The following is a 26,084-nucleotide window of genomic DNA, read 5'->3' on the forward strand; positions in this document are numbered from 1 at the left end:
TAAGTTCTGCAGCTAGTATAATTTTCTCCAACACCAAATTAAAGAAACCACACGAAGGGGGTCGCCCTGTCTGAAACCTCGTTTAGTTTCGAACGGCTCGGAGAGGTCCTTCCGAATTCTGACTGAGCTGATTGTGTTGCTCAAACTCATTTTGCACAGCCGTATAAGTTTTGCGGGGAAACCAAATTCAGACATAGCGGCATATAGGCAGCTCGTTTTCGTGCTGTCGAAGGCGGCTTTAAAATCGACGAAGAGGTGATGTGTGTCGATTCTCTTGTCACTGGGTTTTTTCAAGATTTGGCGCATTGTGAAAATCTGGTCGATGGTAGATTTACCAGGTCTAAAGCCGCACTGATAAGGTCCAATCAGCCGGTTCACGGTGAGCTTCAATCTTTCGCACAATACACTTGAAAGGACCTTATATGCGATATTAAGAAGGTTGATTCCACGATAGTTGGTGCATTTTGCAGTATCCCCCTTCTTGTGGACTGGGCAAAGAACACTTAGATTCCAATCGTCGGGCATGCACTCGTCCGCCCTTATTTTGCGAAGAAGCTGCTGCATGCGCCTTACCAACTCGTCGCCGCCGTACTTGAATAGCTCCGCAGGCAATCCATCAGCGCCCACGGCCTTGTTGTTTTTCAATCTGGTTATTGCTATTCTAACTTCGTCATAATCGGGAGGGGGGACATATATTCCATCATCATCGATTGCGGTATCGGGTTCGTCATCTCTGTGCGGTGAATCGCTGCCTCCATTTAGGAGAGCAGAGAAGTGTTCCCTCCATAATCTAAGCACTCTCTGGACATCAGTTACAAGGTCGCCGTTTTCGTTCCTACAGGAGTTTTCTTAAAAATTTTCGGGCGTTATTCCTGGTGGCTAGCAGCTCAAGCTCCTCGCACTCGCGCCTTTCTGCTTCTGTTTTTTTCTTCCTGAAAAGGCGTCTCGCTTCCTTTTTCATCTCACGATAGCGTTCACACACTCCTCTTGCTGCGCTCGCTTTTAACATAGCCCTGTAGGCAGCGTCTTTTCTTTCGGTTGCAACGCGGCATTCTTCATCGTTCCAGTTGTTTTTCCGTGGCCGCCGGTAACCAATTTTTTTCTCGGCGGCAGTACGAAGTGCTTTGGAGATATGCTCCCACTGCTCCTGTATTCATTCAGGCTTAGTTGTGCTCTCATAGAGCAGGTATGAGGGTCGAGTTACGAAATCATTGGCAGTCTGTTGTGATTGAAGCTTTTCGACGTCTAGCTTTCCTTGTGTTTTTTGTTCCTTGGTTTTAGCCGCGCTGAGGCGGGTGCGTATTTTGGTACATAGCTTTAGTTACATAAAATATTCATTTTGTAGGGACCATGTTGAATCATTTGTAGTCGTTAACTTAAAGATGCCCCAGAAAAAAGAATACAAGAACTGAATCTGCCGGAAAAAATATTTCTTGATCGTTCTTATTCGGTTCAACTGGACCAAACAGCAATCATACATCATAGTTTTCTTTCCACTATTTGATCTTAGGCCATAGGTAGGACAGGCAGCTTGTACTGATGTGAGGGCTTAGTCCAACTATTTAGCTAAATGGCTGGATTTGAACATAGCCTTCCTCACTTGGCCGCCTTTCGAAGTAACGTTGGCCTTGTCGCAGCAAGGAACGCTGCTGCTACGAAGTGATTGTAAACCTTAAGTGTGGCGAAGCAAAGACTCCGTTTTTACTTACTCTGAGAAGTAAAATGCTACGACCCCAGCTGTCCATAAGAAGATGAACGGAGAGACGAAGCAGTTCTTGACTGTGACGCTAATAGCTACAGCAATTTCTATAGGTAGATGTCTAACGAAACAATAGAGTTAAATGGATTAGGTTGAACAATATTAACAACTTGAAATAGGCAAAGGGAGTTTTTCCGGATGAAACGATACTAGTAAATACTTTTGACCCGATACCAAGAAAATGTATAGTCGATACTTTTGCACCGAGGACTGAGCAGGTATCGCAAAAAAATAGATGCATCGATTTATCGACAAGTTTATTATCGCACATTTCTTTCGTGGGAAACGCGCGAAACGCCCGCATCAATTAATTTTGATTTTTACCCTTTAATGGTTTCACAAATCTAGTGAATATACTCTGGAACAGATTATATCTACATCCTTCGCCGTTTTCACTGAATATTTTTTATCCGAAATTGTAGACGGTGGGTTAAAAACACGAGTTTTTACCTATGGCAGTATCCATAATTCAATGGCGAAATTAAAAAAATTGAGCGGAACTGTTTTAAAACCCCGATTGATCTTTCAAAAATAACACTGGCTACGCAATCCCCAGTATTCCTTCACCGCGAATTGCTATGTGGAGTCTTTACTGGTCGCCCAGTGAAAACTTACCTAACACTAGTAATCGACGCGAGAGTGATTACAGATCTATTTGCAAATTGAATTCACAATATGATCTCATTAGAGAAATACATAAGAGTTCAATTGAAGAACTATAAGTTTGATAATTTGGTGTAATTTTGCTTGAGAACGCTATGTTCTTTCAGTGTTTCGCGAATCGTTCTTTGACCTTATAGATTCAAGAACAGTGGTAGTTGTCTTATCTTCATATAATTTTTTATCTGACTTCAGTATTTCTTGATACAAGACCGATACATACATATGTTTCATGAAACAGGTACTAGTCTTTAAATCTTTTTCATATAAGATGAATAGGCCATGACAACAAATAACACAGGTCAACAAAAAAAAAAATTTTCTACAAGGGTTTTGCCCTATATATTCGGATTCTATGTCCAATTCAATAAAAAATGCGATTTCGAATCAAAAATATTTGGTTTTGTAGAAGTTATAGCGGTTTGAAAATTTTTCATTTTTGCACCAGGCTAATGTAGGTCCTTTCGCGCTATATCGGTCGATAGAGGGCGGCGGGTAGCTACCTGATACAGCGATGCATCGAAAAAATATCTACTTAAAGCACAACATACATACTCATCTTAAAAAAAAAACCAAAAAAATGTGGCTGAGTGTAGGGTTTTCTACTTGAGTTAAATATACTTTATTTTTGTAAATTATTTTTGAATTATTTTATTTTGTATATTATTTCAAAATGAAAATTTTATGGATAGTTCTTTTAAAAATTAAAAATGTAAAGACATTTAAATTAAGTAATAAACAAAGATTTATTAAAATATATAGTTATTACTATATACTGAGAAACAGTAAAAAGGAGATAAAAGGTCCCAGATACACATGATTTTAGGTAGATTTGGCAATTCGTTAAGTACATATTAGGAAACTCATCGAAACTTTTACTGACGGATTGGCAAGCCTAGCAATAGAGCATGCCAGCTACCTGATAGCGTTTTTGTAAGTAAATTTTTTTTTAAGAAGCTGTAGTTTCTTGGGTCACTCGTTGTGGGCGACACTATGTTTTTGCATATCACAGACGAATGATGTCTTCGAGAAGTTGTAAACGAGCGGCTAATTCGTTTTGCTATATATGTGGTGAATGTATTAAAAGAAGACAAAAAAGGATTGATTTAACTAAAAACACAAGGATTTGCGAGACCTACCTACCCTACTTCGGTCTACCTGTTAAAAACCAGGATAAAAAATGAGCCCCACATGTTTCATGTAACTCTTGCAGAAGCATTCTGGAGCGTAAGTTTATTTTCTCTTTTTTATTGTACTAACTGTTTCATATATATGTGGGGTTCAAAAGGTATTAACACGCTCTTTTCTTTAAAATTACGTCAAATTGTTTGTATTTCATTTATTTCGGTTTTACAATTAACATTTCAAGTTCGTATTGTTTTGCGTTGTACGCTACTATTTTAGGTTACATAGACACTTTTAGTTCACATTTACACATGTTTTAGTTCAAATTTATTTATTTAGTTAAACATTTTTACTTTGCACTTATGCTTCGGCATATACAAAAAAGAAGTTATTTTTACTTGCCGTGGCGCGTCCGATTCACTACTCAACTTCATATGAACTGTCCTCAAGCGCAAACTATGACTTTGAAATTTGTCTATTCGCTATTTTAAAAGTTCCGTTATCCCTTTGTTGCTTGTTTGCATTTTATCTTATTTATTCATGTTTCTGCAGTTAGTCCGTTGTCCGCCTGCAGTCGCTTTATGACATACAGTGTTGTAAAATGTCTTAATTACTTTAAGGCTCCCACATCGGGCCATCCTGAGTTTAGTTGGCCTCGAACGATGGGTCGAATGCTTTCATGTACTCCGCTACCGTTGTACTACGTCTTGGACCCTCGTGGTCTCCTACCTTCTCCACTTCGTATCTACCGTGTTTCAATTTCTTGGTAACTCTATATGGTCCTAAGTATTTTGGTTTCAGTTTTAACCCTGCGGCGAACTGGGTACGCTTGATGGCTACCAGTTGGCCTAGTTTATACTCTATTTCCCGTTTTCGTTTAGCGTTAAAATTTCTCTTGTTTTCTTCTTGAATCTTCTCTATGTTCTCTTTTGCCGTCTGTCGGACTTCATAACGTTCACTATCTATCTCTTCGACTCTAAGCTCTTCTAACATTTCCCTAAGTTCTGGTACATCCGCAACCCTCATTTCTAACCCCGTTAGGATTCTAAAGGGTGAGAATTTTGTGGTTCTGGGAGGAGTATTATTTATAGCGCGTTGTACTCTATCTACATGTTTGTACCAGGACTTTGGATCGTCGACGCAGAGTTTAGTTAGCATTGGCAAAATAACTCTATGAATCCTCTCGACTTGACCGTTACCTCTAGGGACACCTGTGGCTATGTTTAAAAGTTGTATATCTTCGCTTACGCAATATTCCCTGAAGGAATTTGACGTAAACGCGGTACCCCTGTCAGAAATAATACGTTTCGGATTGCCGAAAACTGACGACTGCCCTTTTAGTATGTTGATCACCGATTCTGCGCCCGTGTTCTTCGTCGGATAAAGCCATGTGAACTTTGAGAACGCATCGATTACAACAAATAGGTAATTGTATTGCTTGTTTGTCGTTTCCATTGGCCCTAAGTGGTCTACATGATAAGTACCCAATGGTTGGTCCTCCTTATTGATCGGAGTCAGAAATCCCTCTTTTTTCCCCGCCTTCGCTTCCGAGACAATACATTCCATGCACGATCTAACAAACTTTGCTACCTTCTTTGACAACTGTGGCATGTAATACTTTTTCTCGATTGCTTCTTAATTTTTTTTTTGTTAGAAAAATGTCCCTGGTTATGCGCGGTTCGTATAATTTCATCCTCCATCTGAGATGGGATAACCACTAACGTCTTAACTGGATCTTTGAATAAAATGTCATTGTATAGGTAATAATCTTCGTAAGGACCTGTTTCTAGTACTTTCCTAACTGCCTTAATCCAATCATCGTCCATCTGAGCTAACTTCAACCGATGACTTAATGTATCCTCCAATAGCAAGCACGACATTCTACTGAGCGCGTCTACATGTCTCATTTTTGTTCCGCTACGGTGTTCGATTGTGTAATCAAAATCCTGCAAATACAAAGCCCAGCGTGAAACTCTTAACGGTACATCACGATTTTTTAACGTCATCGTCAATGCATTGCAGTCGGTTACGATTTTAAATTTGATGCCTATCAGGTAAACTCTCCATTTTTTTAGTACCTCAATTATTGCTAAAACTTCCAAATCATACGAGTGGAGTGTTTCCTCAAATGGTTTAGTTTTCCTGCTCATATATTGCACAGGACGAAATTCTCTATCGTCGACGTCTCTTTGCAATAAAACCGCGCCATAGCCGTACATACTTGCATCTGTGTGGACCTCAGTGACTGCTTTAGGGTTATATAAAGCTAAAACCGGGGCCGTAACCAAAGCTACTTTAAGTTGCTGGAATGCGGCTAGCTCCTCGTCTCCCATCTGAAACCTATTGTCTTGGCGGAGAAGCTCAGATAGCGGCTTTGCTATAATCGCGTAACCTTCAATAAACCTTCTGAAATACGACGTTAACCCTAAAAAGCGCTGAAGACTTTTCTTTGAAGTTGGTACCGGAAAACCCTCTACTGCCTTTGTCTTTGCTAAACATGGCTTAATTGTGCTATTTTCTATCACATAACCTAAGAATTCAACTTTTTTCTTCAAGAACTGACATTTTTCCCATTTTATCTTCAAACCACTTGCGGATGCAACTTCCAGAACGAGTTCCAAGCTCTTCATGCCTTCCATTTCGTCTTTCGCCGGAATAATCAAGTCATCCATGTATACGACTACCACGCCTGATTGTATTAGAGGGCGTAATACTGCCGTTATGTACCGTGAAAAGACTGCGGGTGAGTTGGAAATTCCGAATGGGACATAGAGGAACTCGTATTGACCACTATGGGTCACGAACGACGTATATTTTCTGGAATCTTTCTCTATAGGCACGTGGAAGAACCCATTTAACAGGTCGAGCGTCGTAAAGACTTTGGCGCCTTGAAGTCGTTCTAAAACGTCGTCAATTAACGGCATAGGGAAATTGTCTCTATAGATTTTTTCGTTTAACTGGCGGTAATCGCAACAAAGTCTTTTACTTCCGTCTTTTTTCGATACCAAAACCACAGGTGACGCATATTCCGAAGAGCTGGATTGGATGATGCCTTCTTCCAGCCACTTCGCAATTTCGGCGTCTACCCAACACCTATCTTCATATGAAAGTCTCCGTGGCCTTTGATATACTGGCTTTTCATCGGTTAAAAGGATCTTCATTTCTACTGGAAACATTTTACTTCTCACGGGTACATAACTTTTAACTAAAGACCTGATTTTTGCCTCTTGGAGTGTATCTAAGTGCGCCAGATCTAACTCTTTCTCTCTTTCTTGGCTTTCCGCCGTGCATATATTTCCAAATTCATTAAAAAGTTCGAACGTCTCTTCTTTTCTACCAACAACTGACTTAGTGTCCGTAGCTAATTTGCTATCAACGGCTGACTGTCCACTAGCAACTGCACTACTTCTTTCTATTGTTATTGGCTCACAACTCGCGGACACAGTTCCCCGTTTTCTAAATTGCACTTCATCATTCTTTATTACTATGTCCACCCATTTCAAAACGTCATTGCCAATAATAACACCGAATCTGGAATCTCTCTCGCGAACAACATGAAAGTTAATAACAACTGCGGAGTCATCAAACTCTACTTCGGTCTTAAACCCACCTAAAGTTATCAAGGCACTATCGGCTATACCGAATAGTTGATGCTTTTCGTTGGTTAACTCGAATTCGCCTAATGATGCCAACACGTCATATCTAATCAAGCATAAATCTCATCCTGTATCTATGAGTGCTGAATGTACGAAGCTCCGAATTTTAATGTCTTTAAAAATAAGTCCGCCCCGTGATACGGTTCTGCTTTTTGTACTCATCATGGTTGCATTAAGCGATTCTGCCTTCAACTCCTTTTTGGGGTTTTTACAATTCGACGCTATATGACCCAGTTGACCGCATTTAAAACAAGTGACTGTAGCCTGGGGACAATTACGCAAAATGTGGTTTGTTTCACCGCACCGAAAACAGCGTTTATCTTGTTGGTGTTGCGCTTGTTTTGGTAACTTCCCAGATTGTTCGCTTGATTTAACTGCAGCTGCTCGGCTACCTCCCCGGATTTTCTCGTAAACTCTTATTTGTTCTTTTAACTCGTTTATGTTTCTTGCCAGGTAGAGATTTGCCTTGTTGGACCTCGTATCTGGCAAGCCATCTATAAAATATTCGATTATGCTAACATCATCTAAATCAATCATTTTCCCTATTTCCATGAGGTTGTACAAGTACTCTTTGTAATCTTCGTTATACTGTTTTCGCCTATTGCGCAACATACGATGCACTTCATTCACAGATACTGCTGAACCAAATTCTTCTTTTAACGATTTTTTCAAAGAGTCCCAGTCTTTTATACCTTTTTGGCACTGAACAAACATCTTAGCACCACCTTTTAGCAATTGCTTTGCATAAATAAATTTTTGCAATTCATTCCACTGCACTGCTGCAGCGTTCTCCTCAAAAATTTCTAACCACTTTTCTATTGATGCTTGGCCTGAACCTGAAAAACAAGACAAAGAATCTTCGATGTCACGAAGTGTGAAGGGTGTTCTAGTTGTTTCACGCACCCCAACGGCAACGGAGTGTACAGAGGAAGCATTCTCGAAGACTTCGTCTTCGTCATCGCTAAGCTCAATTTCATAATGCTCCATAAGTCTGTCTTGAAGGACTACCTTACGACCACTTGTGGAAAGCCCTAGTTCAGTGAGTTTGCTTTTCAAATTACTTACGGTCAACCCTAATATTTCATCTCTATCCATTGTGCCACGGTAAGCTTTATAACTTTTTTTTGGTATCTACCTTGTTATAATGTATTGAAATGGATATTCTTATTTTTTGCAAAAATTAGTACTAAAAGCAATTCTACAATACAATCGAGTTAGTATATAAACTTATACTTATCGTTAGTTTGTCTCGACAGTGTTCAGCTTTCTCATTTGTAAGTGCGGCATCGGCTCGTATCAACAACTGCAACTTAGTAAAGTTTCTTCCATCAACTGCAACATAGGTTCGCCAAATATTATCACTTATCGGAATCGTAGATTTACTGCTGGGCTACTTCGACTTATTCGCCCATGTCAGTACAGTAACACATCAACGGTTGGGCTTTTACTTAGTCGCCCACAACAACAACATTTAAGTTTTACTGTTTGGCTACTCGACTTGTTCACCAACAACAGTACAGTAACACATCAACGGTGGGGCTTTTACTTAGTCGCCCACAACAACAACATTTAAGTTTTACTGCTTGGCTACTCGACTTGTTCACCAACAACAGTACAGTAACACATCAACGGTGGGGCTTTTACTTAGTCGCCCACAACAACAACATTTAAGTTTTACTGCTTGGCTACTCAACTTGTTCGCCAGCAGCAGTATAGCAACACTTCAAGGTTCGTGTTCCGTTGTTCATTAAACGGACGCCGCAAAGCGACAAAATTTATTATTTCTTTTTCACGCAAAATATGAGCGATGAGCATAACGGCTTTTCAACGATAGGGTTTTGCATATAGGCACCCCAATGTATAACTGTTCTATCGTATGACTTCAATTAAACCCGATATGAATTTTTGGTACAGTTTTATGCAGATATTGCTGCATTTCTAGCACTGAATTTTTCACAACGATCTGTGACAAGCTTTTTTTTTGTATGTACGTGTGTGGCTTAACGGCTTTAGCACAAATAATCGGACGGCGCATGAAATAAAAGTTTTTATTAAAAAAATTTTCGCACTTCTGACACCATTTGTGGGGTTCAAAAGGTATTAACACGCTCTTTTCTTTAAAATTACCTCAAATTGTTTGTATTTCATTTATTTCGGTTTTACAATTAACATTTCAAGTTTGTATTGTTTTGCGTTGTACGCTACTATTTTAGGTTAGATAGACACTTTTAGTTCACATTTACACATGTTTTAGTTCAAATTTATTTATTTAGTTAAACATTTTTACTTTGCACTTATGCTTCGGCATATACAAAAAAGAAGTTATTTTTACTTGCCGTGGCGCGTCCGATTCACTACTCAACTTCATATGAACTGTCCTCAAGCGCAAACTATGACTTTAAAATTTGTATATTCGCTATTTTAAAAGTTCCGTTATCCCTTTGTTGCTTGTTTGCATTTTATCTTATTTATTCATGTTTCTGCAGTTAGTCCGTTCTCCGCCTGCAGTCGCTTTATGACATACAGTGTTGTAAAATGTCTTAATTACTTTAAGGCTCCCACATATATATATATATATATATCTACATATATACGTTTTATTATAGTTTGGTACAAGGGTGAGAAAAGAGCCATGAATTTCGCAGTGCCGAGGATTTGGAGGGAACCGAGTAATCATGACACTGATTGCTATTTTTGTGTAGTGAAACCACTGAAAGGGAAACGTTTAAGGAAAACAATATATCCCGAACTACCATCGACATCCGCTCCAGTACCACATTCGGAACAAAACCCTGTACCTGATCCACCTGTGTGGGGAAAGCAACTATTCCCTCAAGGCAGCTTTCAAACACCGAGTTCATCTGCATCCTTACATTCCGAATTTGTTCCTCAATTTGAACCAGGAATACCACATCTCATCAACTCTGAAGATCTCAGTGACTTAATAAGAGACTTAAATCTATCAAAAGACAAAGCAGAGTTATTAGCATCGCGGCTTAAACAACCAAATTTACTTACTTCTGATGGTCGAATATCTCGGCAAAGAAAGCGTCATGAAGAATTTTCTTGTTTCTACAGTAAGGAAGATGGACTCTGTTTTTGCTATGACGTGAAAGGTTTATTTGAAGCAATTGGTATTCCTTGTAATACAAATGAATGGCGGCGCCTCTTTATCGACAGCTCAACAAAAAGTCTAAAAGCAGTTCTACTACACAATGGGAACAAATTTACATATATTCCACTGGCACATTCCAAACATCTCAAAGAAAATTATGACAGTATTAAAATGCTATCAACTGCAATCAAATATACGGAATACAAGTGGGAAGTTATTGGAGACTTCAAGATGGTTTGTTTTTTTTACTGGAATGCAAGGTGGATATACCAAACACTCCTGTTATCTTTGCCTATGGGATAGCAGAAATGATGCCGCCCACTATCGCCAAAAACATTGGCATGAACGTGCTGAGTATGGAGTGGGAAGATTTAATATTAAACATGAAGCAATTGCTGATCCTAAAAATATTTTGATACCGCCATTGCATATAAAATTTGGCCTTATTAAACAATTTGTGAAGGCTCTTAATATTGAGTCTAAAGCTTTCAAATATTTGCAGACTTTTTCCAAAGCTGTCAGAGGCGAAAATTAAAGCTGGAGTCTTTGTTGGCCCTCAAATAAAAAAAAATATGAACTGCGATATTTTCCCCGACCTACTTAACAATGAGGAGAATCTAGCGTGGAACAGTTTTAAGGCAGTAGTTCATGGCTTTCTTGGAAATCATAGGGATGAAAATTATGATGAGCTGATAACTGGCATGATTACGATTTTTTCCGCCATCGGATGTAGAATGTCGCTAAAGATGCACATGTTACATCCACATCTGGATAAATTCAAAGATAATATGGGAGCTTATTCAGAAGAACACGGGGAGCGATTCCATCAAGATATAATGGAGTTTGAGAAACGCTACCAAGGCCAGTATACGGAAAGCATGATGGGGGACTATATTTGGACGTTAATAAGAGAAAATGTTACCAAATATGTCAGGAAAAGCAGGAAAAAGAATTTTTAAACATTTAAACTATATTCTAAAACTAAATTTATAAGAATAAATCTTAAATTGATTTTTACTATGCTAGAATAAATCAAATCTATGTCAAATTTTGATGAATTTCCATGTTTTTCGTTTTTCTCATTTTTTTCGAACAAAACCAAATCAAAAACTGTTTTATGTTCATATTCTTATTTCTGGGTTCAAAAGCAATAAAAAAATATACGCACGACCCATGTACAAAAATGTTGTTGACCAGTGTAATAGATACTTTTGTAAAACCTTATTGCCGCAAAAATGTCAACCATTGTGAATAAAACATGTGTGATATCTTATCCGTCAACTGCCTGACAGGATGTTCAATATGGCTACATTTAAGCATTTTGGCAGCGTTTTGACAGGGTGTCCAATATGGCGGCGCATATAGCCGGCTATCTTCAGCGGGTGATAGAAAGAGATACAGAATGAGACAGCGATAGTCAATTCGAAATCAGGTGATCCATTCTATTTTTAATTTTGACGTCTATGCAGAAGTTATCACACTTGTCTTATCCACAATGGTGTCAACTGCAACCCTATGTTTTGCCAAAAAAATCTTTTTTGACATGGCCCTGTTATTATTTCGCAATATTCTTACCGTAGAATAACAACTAATGTATGTTTAAATGTATTTTTAGCAACAGAGCCGCATGGTCAATTCAACCAATATACCAAATCTTATAACATCAAATACAATCAGCACCTGTGCAAATATTACGACCGCAATGAATTTATCGAATTCAACTATTACTGAAGTTTCCAGTGCAGCGTCGCATAAAATAGATGTTACAACAACAGACACAACTACACCTGCATCTTCACGTAAAGTAATTATGCCAACGAAGCCTACAACTCCCGCTTCAGTACTTCAGCAACAACAACAAAAACAGCAGCAGCATTGCCAGAATGCAGCTGCGACAGCTGGCGTCACTGTGGCTGCTGTCGCGGCAGCTACAAGCACACAAATCGAAAGCAGCAGCATGTCACATATGTTAATGGCAGCAAATAAGAATATTGCAGCTAGTGTTGCAAATTAATACATATATTCATATATATATATATTTTTTTTAATATCGGGCCTTAACCACGATTTAATTGCTACCACCAAAATTATCGATTTGAAGTTTATTTAGCATATTATAAAACTTTAACGCTAACGACAGAGTGGAAGCGTTGCTATAATATAAAGATAGAGAGCTATGAAAATTATTAGTTCTTATGGAAAATTGTAAAAGTAGTCAGAGTGCCGGAAACATAGTTTATAGCGAGCACTCCATACCGTCAGCCCAAATGCTGTAGTTGTACTCCTTTTAACATGTCATATTACTGAGTATACATTTAGGTATGCGCATATGTATGTACATTATACTGGCTATTCCTTCACTGAAGACCGAAGTTTTGATGACACTAAAGCTAAGGGCACACTATGCGGCGCTAATTTTTTTTTTTGCTTATTTGATCAACATTGCCGCTGAATCACTGAAGACCGAAATTTTGATGACACTAAAGCTAAGGGCACACTATGCGGCGCAAATTTTTTTTTTGCTTATTTGATCAACATTGCCACTCATGGTCGGCCGCGCAGTGCTGCTGCCGCTCCATAAGAATACATGCAAATAATATTTTGCCGCGTAGTGTAGTGCAGCTCAGTGTGTCCTTGCCTAAAGCTGTTATTTCTCCTTTTTTGAAGGAGCCAGTAAGTAAGCCCATGCAATTTCATAATACTCTATATTTGCGGTGCCTAGTTATTTCCAGCATTGAAGCTGCTATATCTGAAATTACTCAGGTCGGGGTATTTGTGGCACGTTTCGTTTTATCAAAAGGAATCTGCTTAGCCGTATTTTGTCTCGCAGGTTTATCGTGCAGTTACTCGATGTTTCTATGGAGTTGTTTTATTAACAGTGCTTCAATGGGTGCAACCACTCACAAATAGTCATACGTTACGTGAGTCGGGATTTATTCTGGACAAGTAAGAGTTTAACCTGTAACAGTATCCAGAACGAAGTTGGGCCAGAGATGCTCGTGTCACTCTTGGTACTATGCTTTCTTCTTCTGCAAGGCTTGAATAATGCATATTGATAACGGGGTAAAGGGGGCGCGACCCGCTTCTGTGTGGAATAAGCTTAGGGCCTTCTTATACTTATCTGGATGAAACGGATGCGCAGGAAGGTGCGTGATGTCGATGATGTTCAGAGGTCATAAGAAGACATCCCGTGGCAGTTCTGAGTGCAGCATTTTGGCAGGCCTGCAGCCTTATCCAGTGAGTTTTTAAGACGTTGAGGTGACCAGAGTGGTGACGCGTAGCACATACGCGGCCGGCCAATTGCTTTATAAATAGTTCGCAACGTTTCTTTATCTTTTCCCTAAGTGCTGCCGACAAGCGACTTGAGGATTTTGTCGCGGCTTTGTACTTTGATATAATTTCGGTTTCATGTGTCTTGAAGGGGAGAGTGTAATCGATCTTTGGACGACTGACAGTCAGTAGCGTAACACCCTAGAGGTGAACGTCCAATATTTGCGTCATGTGTTCCTTCGGAATCGTAAACAGTGGCCGCGGATTCGGTCGGTGATAGTACTAGGTTGCGCTAAGTGAAGAAACCATAAGGACTGGGAAGATAGATATTCATTTTAGAAACTAACTTCTCTATTGAGGAGTTAGGTCCTGTCGCCATTATCGCGCAGACATCGGCATAGGACACAATGGTAACTCTAGCGGGGAAGGCAGCTGTGATATGTAGCAATCTAAACAGAATTGGGAATAGGACAACCTGCGGCACCCCCTTTTTAATTCTCCTAAGTTTGGATTTTCGTTGATAAATTGAACCGACACTTGCCTACCGTTCAGATAATTTGCGGCCATCTTTTTAGACAAGGGGGATAGTGATATCTGAGTTTCAATTAAAAGACCAAGTAGTCTGCCTCTCATAAAGAAACTTGCTCATTTTTAACGCGCCTTGCTGTATCCATATTAATCAATAACCGTATCTTGAAAACAAACCTCTAAGGCGGTTCTTTCTAGAACATATCCTCCAAACTCATCTGTTTATCTTAAACCGATCGGTACATATAGAAACGCTTTCGGCGGAGGCTTACCAATCAAATATTCTGTTGGAGTGTTCTGTAATATCATAGATGGCAAATCTGCATTACTGTGCGGAAAGTTAAAATACCAACATACTCCTAACAAAATTAAAAAACAAAATTAAAAAAGTGATTTATCATGGCACCGAAAAAGGAGTTACTGTAAAATCAACGCTAAGGAATACGTATGTCAGGCTAAAAAATGTGAAACGTATGCTAGTTTTAACATTAATTTTGTCCTTTCAGATATTTTCGATTGCATAGAATAAAACCACTTGTAAATTTTTTTTTTTGTCAATTAGAAATTTGAATGGAAATTCTTATGAACGCCCTCTGTTATATAAATGCATACATAAATACAAACTGTTAAATAAATACTACTTATTAAGTAGAACTGAAACAATATGAACTGTTCAATAACATTTTGGAAAGTTAAAAATAAGAGAGATATTTTAATGTCAACATGTGTGGGAATATTTGTTTTTTTTTTTGCATACATGCTTGATTCAGGCCTAATTACATTGAAGAGGAATTGAACAGCCGCAAAATGTGTGCATATATTTAATTTTAAAGAAAATATGGCAAACAGGAGGCTCTTCTCATTGTAGCTTGTCAAAAATAGAAAGCTTCCTTCGATTGCCGTACTGCTATGTATGACCGAAAAAGCTACCCTTAAGTCTGCCTGCCTGCCTGTAAGCTGTAAGGGTTTTTTACACGATTCGATTTTCTGGACGCTCAACCATAATTTGCATTATAATTTTAGTTGACCAGAAAATCGATTTGTGTAAGGGAGCTTTTAAGGACTGGTGCAGAAAGTTCTGCATATTTAGAGTTCCCTGTAAGTTTTTTTTAGTAATGACATAGTAGGTTTTGAATTAATTATTTCTGAATTCGTGTTTGATAACATTTTTAAAATATATATACTTCTGAAACATGGCTCAACTCATCAGCTGGTTTTATTTTTTTCATTTCACTGGAGTAGGGATTGTCAAAAGGAGATGCCAAACGCAAAATGCAACCAAACATTGACAATATTTTCTTACAACACAAAAAAATTGCAAAGTTTAGTGCTTTCATTCCATCCCATTCGCCTAATACCAACACGCAGATTTTGAGAATCTGAACAAAGGCATGTAGTTGCTGTAGAGATGAGCCAACCATATAGTTGAACAATGCTTCTGAACCCAAGTCTTAAACAACGAGAAATTTAGTAAGGAAGAGCTACGTAAAAGAAGGTTGTACATTTGGACGAATAATGTTAGTTACAAAAAGTTGACAAAACTCATAAGATTATCCTATGACACTGCCCCAAGAACGGTTTTGCACTTCAAGGAAGGCTTAGAGAAGGACAAGCCAGGAGTGGTCGCCCAAAAAGATTATCAGACGCCCAGTTGGAGAATAATATTCTCTCCATAATTAGAGAAAACCGAAAATATATGTAAGTCACACAAAAATAAAAAAGTTCCGAAGCGAAATGAGAAACAGACTTCAAAAATCATTTCCTTTGACCCTGAGCTTTAGGGAACCAAATTGATAAACAAAAATTTGTGTGTTATTATGGACGGCCAAACGTCTTTGAAAATGGACCTAAGAAAGTTTCCAATTACCCAGTTCTATTGCTTTCTGTCTGGAGAGAACATTTCTATTCGGATAAAGCCACCTTGATAGAAAAGTTTAACAGAAAGGTCTGATTTGGCAAGCTTTTCGTGAATGTGGGCATTAATTCACGCTGTTCTCTACAAGGGGAACCATTAACGCAGAAACTTATGTGAAAGAGTGTCTTCAAAAACGTCTTCTGTCGTCTTACGTCGCCTTAATAGTTGAATTGTATTTTGGACGGACTAAGCTCTAGAACATTACGCCCCTGTCACCCAAAAGTGGTTAGAAGATAACAATGTACGTTATGTTAGTAAAACTTGAATCCCCTCAACGTGTTTTACTTGCGGCCTATTAAGCTATATGGGGCTCAAATGATAGCAAAACTTTTGAGAATAGTTGAACCAACAAAAACCGTCACAGAAGTAAAAAGAATGTGGGAACATTGTCGCAAAAAAAAGTTCGGTCATACGGACAGCAACGAATATAATGATATAATTTCTTTACCTGTCATAAATATAAATATGTATATATATGTATTCCAATAAAAACAAGTAAGAAAGGTTAAGTTCGGGTGTAACCGAACATTACATACTCAGTTGAGAGCTATGGTGGCAACATAAGGGAAAATAACCATGTAGGAAAATGAACCGAGGGTAACCCTGGAATATGTTTGTATGACATGTGTATCAAATGAAAGGTATTAAAGAGTATTTTAAGAGGGAGTGGGCCATAGTTCTATAGGTGGCCGCCATTTAGGGATATCGCCATAAAGGTGGATCAGGGTTGACTCTAGAATTTGTTTGTACGATATTGGTATCAAATGAAAGGTGTTAATGAGTATTTTAAAAGGGAGTGATCCTTATTTCCATAGGTGGACGCCGTTTCGAGATATCGCCATAAAGGTGGACCAGGGGTGACCCTAGAATTTGTTTGTACGATATGGGTATAAAATGAAGGGGGTTAATGAGCATTTTAAAAGGGAGTGGGCCTTAGTTCTATAGGTGGATGCCTTTTCGAGATATCGCCATAAAGGTGGACCAGGGGTGACTCTAGAATGTGTTCGTACGATATGGGTATCAAATTAAAGGTATTAATGAGTATTTTAAAAGGGAGTGGACCTTAGTCCTATAGGTGGACGCCTTTTCGAGATATCGCCATAAAGGTGGACCAGGGGTGACTCTAGAATGTGTTTGTACGATATGGGTATCAAATTAAAGGTATTAATGAAGGTTTTAAAAGGGAGCGGTGGTAGTTGTATAGGTGGTCGCCTTTTCGAGATATCGCCAGAAAGGTGGACCAGGGATGACTCTAGAATGCGTTTGTACAATATGGGTATCAAACGAAAGGTGTTAATGAGTATGTTAAAAGGTCGTGGGGCTTAGTTCTATAGGTGGATGCCTTTTCGAGATATCGCCATAAAGGTGGACCAGGGGTGACTCTAGAATGCGTTTGTACCATATGGGTACAAAATTAAAGTTATTAATGAAGGTTTTAAAAGGGAGTGGTGGTAGTTGTATAGGTGGTCGCCTTTTCGAGATATCGCGATAAAGGTGGACCAGGGGTGACTAGAATGTGTTTGTACGATATGGGTATCAAATTAAAGGTATTAATGAGTATTTTAAAAGGGAGTGGACCCTAGTCCTATAGGCGGTCGCCTTTTCGAAATATCGCCATAAAGGTGGACCAGGGGTGACTCTAGAATGTGTTTGTACGATATGGGTATCAAATTAAAGGTATTAATGAAGGTTTTAAAAGGGAGTGGTGGTAGTTGTATAGGTGGTCGCCCTTTCGAGATATCGCCATAAAGGTGGACTAGGGGTGACTCTAGAATGCGTTTGTACAATATGGGTATCAAAGGAAAGGTGCTAATGAGTATTTTAAAAGGGCGTGGGGCTTAGTTCTATAGGTGGACGCCTTAAGGTGGACCAGGGGTGACTCTAGAATGTGTTTGTACGATATGGGTATCAAATTAAAGGTATTAATGAAGGTTTTAAAAGGGAGTGGTGGTAGTTGTATAGGTGGTCGCCTTTTCGAGATATCGCCATAAAGGTGGACCAGGGGTGACTCTAGAATGCGTTTGTACAATATGGGTATCAAACGAAAGGTGTTAATGAGTATTTTAAAACGGCGTGGGGCTTAGTTCTATAGGTGGACGCCTTTTCGAGATATCACGATAAAGGTGGACCAGGGGTGACTCTAGAATGTGTTTGTACGATATGGGTATCAAATTAAAGGTATTAATGAGTATTTTAAAAGGGAGTGGACCTTAGTCCTATATGTGGTCGCCCTTTCGAAATATCGCCATAAAGGTGGACCAGGGGTGACTATAATGTGTTTGTACGATATGGGTATAAAATTAAAGGTATTAATGAAGGTTTTAAAAGGGAGTGGTGGTAGTTGTACAGGTGGTCGCCTTTTCGAGATATCGGCATAAAGGTGGACCAGGGGTGACTCTAGAATGCGTTTGTACAATATGGGTATCAAACGAAAGGTATTAATGAGTATTTTAAAAGGGAGTGGACCTTAGTCCTATATGTGGTCGCCCTTTCGAAATATCGCCATAAAGATGGACGAGGGGTGACTCTAGAATATGTTTGAACGATATGGGTATAAAATGAAAGGGGTTAATGAGCATTTTAAAAGGGAGTGGGCCTTAGTTCTATAGGTGGATGCCTTTTCGAGATATCGCCATAAAGGTGGACCAGGGGGACTCTAGAATGTGTTCGTACGATATGGGTATCAAATTAAAGGTATTAATGAGTATTTTAAAAGGGAGAGGACCTTAGTCCTATAGGTGGACGCCTTTTCGAGATATCGCCATAAAGGTGGACCAGGGGTGACTCTAGAATGTGTTTGTACGATATGGGTATCAAATTAAAGGTATTAATGAGTATTTTAAAAGGGAGTGGTTTTTAGTCCTATATGTGGTCGCCCTTTCGAAATATCGCCATAAAGGTGGACGAGGGGTGACTCTAGAATATGTTTGTACGATATGTGTATCAAATGAAAGGTGTTAATGAGTATTTTGAAAGGGCGTGGGGCTTAGTTCTATAGGTGGACACCTTTTCGAGATATCGCCATAAAGGTGGACCAGGGGTGACTCTAGAATGCGTTTGTACGATATGGGTATCAAATTAAAGGTATTAATGAGGCTTTTAAAAGGGAGTGGTGGTAGTTGTATATGTGAAGGCGTTTTCCAGATATCGACCAAAACGTGGACCAGGGTGACCCATAACATCATCTGTTGGATACCGCTAATTTATTTATATATATAATACCACGAACAGTATTCCTGCCAATATTTCAAGGGTTTTTTATTTCGCCCTGCAGAACTTTTTCATTTCATTCTACTTAATATGGTAAGTGTCACACCCATTTTACAAAGTTTTTTTCTAAAGTTATATTTTGCGTCAATAAACTAATCCAAATACCATGTTTCATCCCTTTTTTCGTATTTGGTATAGAATTATGGCACTTTTTCGTTTTTCGTAATTTTCGATATCGAAAAAGTGGGCGTGGTCTTAGTCCGATTTCGGCCATTTAGTATACCAATACAAAGTGAGTTCAGATAAGTACGTGAACTGAGTTTAGTAAAGATATATCGATTTTTGCTCAAGTTATCGTGTTAACGGCTCAGCTGAAGGACAGACGGTCGACTGTGTATAAAAACTGGGCGTGGCTTCAACCGATTTCGCCCTTTTTCATAGAAATAAGTTATCGTCCCAGAATCTAAGCCCCTATCAAATTTCACAAGGATTGGTAAGTTTTTGTTCGACTTATGGCATTAAAAGTATCCTAGACAAATTAAAAGAAAAAGGGCGGAGCCACGCCCATTTTGAAATTTTCTTTTATTTTTGCATTTTGTTTCGCCATATCATTACTGGAGTTGAGTGTTGACATAATTTACTTATATACTGTAAAAATATTAAATTTTTTGTTAAAATTTGACTTTAAAAGTTTTTTTTAAAAGTGGGCGTGGTCGTTCTCCGATTTTGCAAATTTTTATTAAGCATCCTGCCAAATTTCATCATGATATCTTCAACGACTGCCAAATTACAGCTTGTAAAACTTTTAAATTACCTTCTTCCAAAATTTTACTAATTTTCTATTCTGCGTCATATGTTCAACTCACTTACCAAGATTCATCGCTTTATTCGTCTTTGGTAATGAATTATCGCACTTTTTCGGTTTTTCGAAATTTTCGATATCGAAAAAGTGGGCGTGGTTATAGTCCGATATTGTTCATTTTAAATAGCGATCTGAGATGAGTGCTCAGGAACCTACATACCAAATTTCATCAAGATACCTCAAAATTTACTCAAGTTATCGTGTTAACGGACAGACGGACGGACGGACGAACGGACATGGCTCAATCAAATTTTTTTCGATCCTGATGATTTTGATATGTGGAAGTCTATATCTATCTCGATTCCTTTATACCTGTACAACCAACCGTTATCCAATCAAAGTTAATATACTCTGTGAGCTCTGCTCAACTGAGTATAAACAAGTAAGGAAGGCTAAGTTCGGGTGTAACCGAACATTACATACTCAGTTGAGAGCTATGGAGACAAAATAAGGAAAATCAACATGTAGGAAAATGAACCTAGGGTAACCCTGGAATGTGGTTGTATGACATGTGTATCAAATGGAAGGTATTAAAGAGTATTTTAAAAGAGAGTAGGCCATAGTTCTATGGATGGACGCCATTTAGGGATATCGCCATAAAGGTGGACCAGGGCTGAATCTAGAATTTGTTTGTACGATATGGGTATCAAATGAAAGGTGTTACTGAGCATTTTAAGAGGGAGTGGGCCTTAGGTCTATCGGTGGACGCCTTTTCGAGATATCGCCATTAAGGTGGGCCAGGGGTGACTCAAGAATGTGTTTGTACGATATGGGTATCAAATGAAAGGTGGTAATAAGTATTTTAAAAGGGCGTGGGGCTTAGTTCTATAGGTGGATGCCCTTTCGAGATATCGCCATAAAGGTGGACCAAGGGTGACTCTAGAATGTTTGTACGATATGGATATCAAACGAAAGGTGTTACTGAGCATTTTAAGAGGGAGTGGGCATTAGGTCTATAGGTGGACGCCTTTTCGAGATATCGCCATTAGGGTGGGCCAGGGGTGACTCTAGAATGTGTTTGTACGATATGGGTATCAAATGAAAGGTGTTACTGAGCATTTTAAGAGGGAGTGGGCATTAGGTCTATAGGTGGACGCCTTTTCGAGATATCGCCATTAGGGTGGGCCAGGGGTGACTCTAGAATGTGTTTGTACGATATCGGTATCAAATGAAAGGTGGTAATGAGTATTTTAAAAGGGAGTAATCCTTAGTTCTATAGGTGGATGCCCTTTCGAGATATCGCCATAAAGGTGGACCAAGGGTGACTCTAGAATGTTTGTACGATATGGGTATCAAACGAAAGGTGTTACTGAGCATTTTAAGAGGGAGTGGGCATTAGGTCTATAGGTGGACGCCTTTTCGAGAAATCGCCATAAAGGTGGACCAGGGGTGACTCTAGAATATGTTTGTACGATATGGGTATCAAATGAAAGGCGTTAATGAGTATTTTAAAAGGGAGTGATCCTTAGTTCCATAGGTGGACGCCGTTTCGAGATATCGCCATAAAGGTGGACCAGGGGTGACTCTGAATGTGTTTGTACGATATGGGAATAAAATGAAAGGTGTTACTGAGCATTTTAAGAGGGAGTGGGCATTAGGTCTATAGGTGGACGCCTTTTCGAGATATCGCCATTACGGTGGGCCAGGGGTGACTCTAGAATGTTTGTACGATATGGGTATCAAACGAAAGGTGTTACTGAGCATTTTAAGAGGGAGCGGGCATTAGGTCTATAGGTGGACGCCTTTTAGAAATATCGCCATTAGGGTGGGCCAGGGGTGACTCTAGAATGTTTGTACGATATGGGTATCAAACGAAAGGTGTTACTGAGCATTTTAAGAGGGAGTGGGCATTAGGTCTATAGGTGGACGCCTTTTCGAGATATCGCCATTAGGGTGGGCCAGGGGTGACTCTAGAATGTGTTTGTACGATATGGGTATCAAATGAAAGGTGTTACTGAGCATTTTAAGAGGGAGTGGGCATTAGGTCTATAGGTGGACGCCTTTTCGAGATATCGCCATTAGGGTGGGCCAGGGGTGACTCTAGAATGTGTTGGTACGATATGGGTATCAAACGAAAGGTGTTACTGAGCATGTTACTGAGCATTTTAAGAGGGAGTGGGCACTAGGTCTATAGGTGGACGCCTTTTCGAGATGTCGCCATTAGGGTGGGCCAGGGGTGACTCTAGAATGTTTGTACGATATGGGTATCAAACGAAAGGTGTTACTGAGCATTTTAAGAGGGAGTGGGCATTAGGTCTATAGGTGGACGCCTTTTCGAGATATCGCCATTAGGGTGGGCCAGGGGTGACTCTAGAATGTGTTTGTACGATATGGGTATCAAATGAAAGGTGGTAATGAGTATTTTAAAAGGGAGTAATCCTTAGTTCTATAGGTGGACGCCTTTTCGAGATGTCGCCATAAAGGTGGACCAAGGGTGAATCTAGAATGTTTGTGCGATATGGGTATCATTTGAAAGGTGGTAATGAGTATTTTAAAAGGGAGTAATCCTTAGTTCTATAGGTGGACGCCTTTTCGAGATGTCGCCATAAAGGTGGACCAAGGGTGACTCTAGAATGTTTGTACGATATGGGTATCAAATGAATGGTGTTACTGAGCATTTTAAGAGGGAGTGGGCATTAGGTCTATAGGTGGACGCCTTTTCTTGATATCGCCATTAGGGTGGGCCAGGGGTGACTCTAGAATGTGTTTGTACTATATGGGTATCAAACGAAAGGTGTTACTGAGCATTTTAAGAGGGAGTGGGCATTAGGTCTATTGGTGGACGCCTTTTCGAGATATCGCCATTAGGGTGGGCCAGGGGTGACTCTAGAATGTTTGTACGATATGGGTATCAAACGAAAGTTGTTACTGAGCATTTTAAGAGGGAGTGGGCATTAGGTCTATAGGTGGACGCCTTTTCGAGATATCGGCATTAGGGTGGGCCAGGGGTGACTCTAGAATGTTTGTACGATATGGGTATCAAACGAAAGGTGTTACTGAGCATTTTAAGAGGGAGTGGGCATTAGGTCTATAGGTGGACGCATTTTCGATATATCGCCATTAGGGTGGGCCAGGGGTGAGTCTAGAATGTGTTTGTACGATATGGATATCAAATTAAAGGTATTAATGAGGGTTTTAAAAGCGAGTGGCCCTTAGATGTATATGTGAAGGCGTTTTCGCGATATCGACCAAAATGTGGACCAGGGTGTTCCACAAAATCATCTGTCGGGTACTGCTAATTTATTTATATATGCAATACCACTTACAGTATTCCTGCCAAGATTCCAAGGGCTGTTGATTTCGCCTTGTAGAACTTTTTCATTTTCTTCTACTTAATATGGTAGGTGTCACACCCATTTTACAAAGTTTTTTCTAAAGTTATATTTTGCGTCAATAAACCAATCAAATTACCATGTTTCATCCCTTTTTTCGTATTTGGTATAGAATTATGGCATTTTTTTCATTTTTCGTAATTTTCGATATCGATAAAGTGGGCGTGGTTATAGTCGGATTTCGGCCATTTTTTATACCAAGATAAAGTGAGTTCAGGTAAGTACGTGGACTAAGTTTAATAAAGATATATCGGTTTTTGCTCAAGTTATCGTGTTAACGGCCGAGCGGAAGGACAGACGGTGGACTGTGTATAAAAACTGGGCGTGGCTTCCACCGATTTCGTCCATTTTCACAGAAAACAGTTATCGTCATAGAATCTATTCCCCTACCAAATTTAAGAAGGATTGGCAAATTTTTGTTCGACTTATGGCATTAAAAGTATTCTAGACAAACTAAATGAAAATGGGCGGAGCCACGCCCATTTTGAAATTTTCTTTTATTTTTATATTTTGTTGCATCATATCATTTTTTTTTTTTTTTTTTTTTTGTTACGTGGAAGGAGGAAATGCTTTATGCACTAACCGGGTTGTTAAGCCTCGGTGCTACTCTCTGTAGCAGCGAGCCTCTCCGAGTGTAGGACTCCCTTTCTTTTTCTTTATGGTCTACCCACTAAAACCTAACCTCCCACGGCCCGCGCATTTTCCGCACCTGGGACCGCGTTTAGCATAACTTCGGGCACGGAAGCGCGCTACGTGAGCTCTTTGGCTACTCTCACGTTATTGGGCTAAGCAACCATCTTGCCGTTTAGCGAGGAGAATAGTCCTTGCATATCTGCTGACCATGTCCCATCTGTCATTTCCGCAGGTCATTTTATGGATGACACTGCCCGGGGATAGGCCGCCTAGTGTTACTTCCACTCTTCTTCGTTGCTGTGCGAAGTGATCGCATTCGAAAAAGGTGTGGCGTACGTCGTCTATGAGCCCACAGTATAAGCAATTCGGATTTTCAACCTTGCCCATCCTGTGGAGGTATTCCCGGAAGTAGCCGTGGCCACTTAAAAACTGTGTCAGATAGAAGTCGACCTCTCCATGTGGCCGTTCTAACCATGGCTCCAGCTCGGGAATCAGTTCCCTGGTCCACTTGCCTGCAGTGCTGCAGCTCCATTTCTGTTGCCAGCGTCGGATAGAATCTTTTCGCGCCTGCGCGGCAGCAACATCTCTACGTACTTCTCCTCGGAGGTGGTAAATTGATTTCCTCTCCTCAGCGAGAAGATGTATCGGTATGGTTCCCGCAATAACAAGAACTGCGTCTGCGGATACCGTGCGGTAAGCTGAGGCAATTCGTAGCGCCCCTCTGCGTTGGATAGAAGTAATAGCTGCTCGATACTTTCGGAATTTCATTGCATCCGCCCAAATCTCTGCACCGTACAAGAGTATAGAATCCGAAGCGGAAGCAAGCAACTTTCTTATACATGGCCTTGGCCCGCCTGTGTTTGCCATTAATCGACTTAAGTATCCTATGGTCCGTGCAGTTTTCTCACAGGCTCCTTGAAAGTGTTCCGAGAAGGTTAGTTTGCTATCTAGCCTCACCCCAAGGTATTTCGTGGAGCTGCGTGTTTGTACTTGTTGTTCTCCAACCATCATATTCGTAATGGTGGGAATTCGTCTCTTCGTGAGGATTACGATCTCAGTTTTCGCTGTCGCGAGCTGAAGTCCATGGTCACTCATCCATCTATTTACACTGCGCATTACTTGGTTTAATTTAAGCTGCGCCAGCTCGCAGTTCCGTGCTGTAATTACGGCAGCCACGTCGTCTGCGAAAGCGACAAGAAAAGCACTATCTGGCATGTGCAAACGAAGGAGGCTGTCATACGAAGCATTCCAGAGGTCGGGACCTAACACCGATCCCTGGGCCGCTCCGCCTGTTATCCTCACCTTTCTCTGACCTTGGTTTGTTTCGTACGTGAGCCAGCGATCTTTTAGGTAGTCCCCTAATATGGCTAGTAGATAAGGAGGTACCTTGAAAGAGTGTTTCAGCGCATCGAGCATATCGTCCCACCTGACGGAATTGAAGGCATTTTTCACGTCCAGCGTGACCAGTAAGACAACCGGCCTAACTTGGTGGCACGCGGTTTCGGCTTTCCTTACCGCATTTATAACCTCGGCTATGGCATCTATTGTGGAGTGACCTTTCCGGAACCCATGCTGCCGATGGGACAGACCACCTCCATCGTCAATGGCTGCTATCAGCCGTTGTTTAAGGAGGCTTTCCATCATTTTCCCGGCCGTGTCGAGCATGCATAATGGTCGGAAAGATGACGGGGAGTTCGGGTCTCCCTTGCCTTTCGGGATTAGCACGAGGTGCGCTGTCTTCCACCTTGTAGGAAAGATCCTGGCTTCCAGGCATTTGTTATACATGTGCAACAGCAACTCAGGACTGCTCTTAGCAGCCAGTCTTATTGCTTCAGCTGGTATCCCATCTGGTCCTGGCGCTTTACCGGGCTTCATTCTGTGTAGGGCCGCTTTTAGCTCACCTTCACTGAACGGCTGCACGTCGTGGCCTTCGTGGGTGACGTGGCCACCCTCTCTGCTTGTGCGAGTGAGGAACAGAGCATCTACTATACTTCGCATCTTCCCCTCATCCATCGTTTG

At 40.2% G+C, this 26,084-nt stretch overlaps 1 protein-coding gene across 7 annotated transcripts in view; it reads left to right on the plus strand.

The window, feature by feature from the left end:
* Positions 1–26,084, plus strand: part of LOC137250280 (myotubularin-related protein 3) — a 208,017-nt gene that overhangs the window by 171,065 nt on the left and 10,868 nt on the right. For 6 of the 7 annotated variants that reach the window (XM_067782787.1, XM_067782786.1, XM_067782793.1 and 3 more), the window contains one exon: positions 11,931–15,319. The exons of the other annotated variant lie outside the window; for it this stretch is intronic. In XM_067782787.1, the coding sequence (XP_067638888.1) occupies positions 11,931–12,329 (399 nt within the window). In that variant the 3' untranslated portion in view covers positions 12,330–15,319. Of the gene's footprint in view, positions 1–11,930; positions 15,320–26,084 lie in introns of those variants that run through there. 7 annotated transcript variants of the gene reach the window in all.

This window comes from Eurosta solidaginis, chromosome 4 (genome assembly GCF_040869045.1).
Source record: "Eurosta solidaginis isolate ZX-2024a chromosome 4, ASM4086904v1, whole genome shotgun sequence".
Taxonomy (NCBI): Eukaryota; Metazoa; Arthropoda; class Insecta; order Diptera; family Tephritidae; genus Eurosta; species Eurosta solidaginis.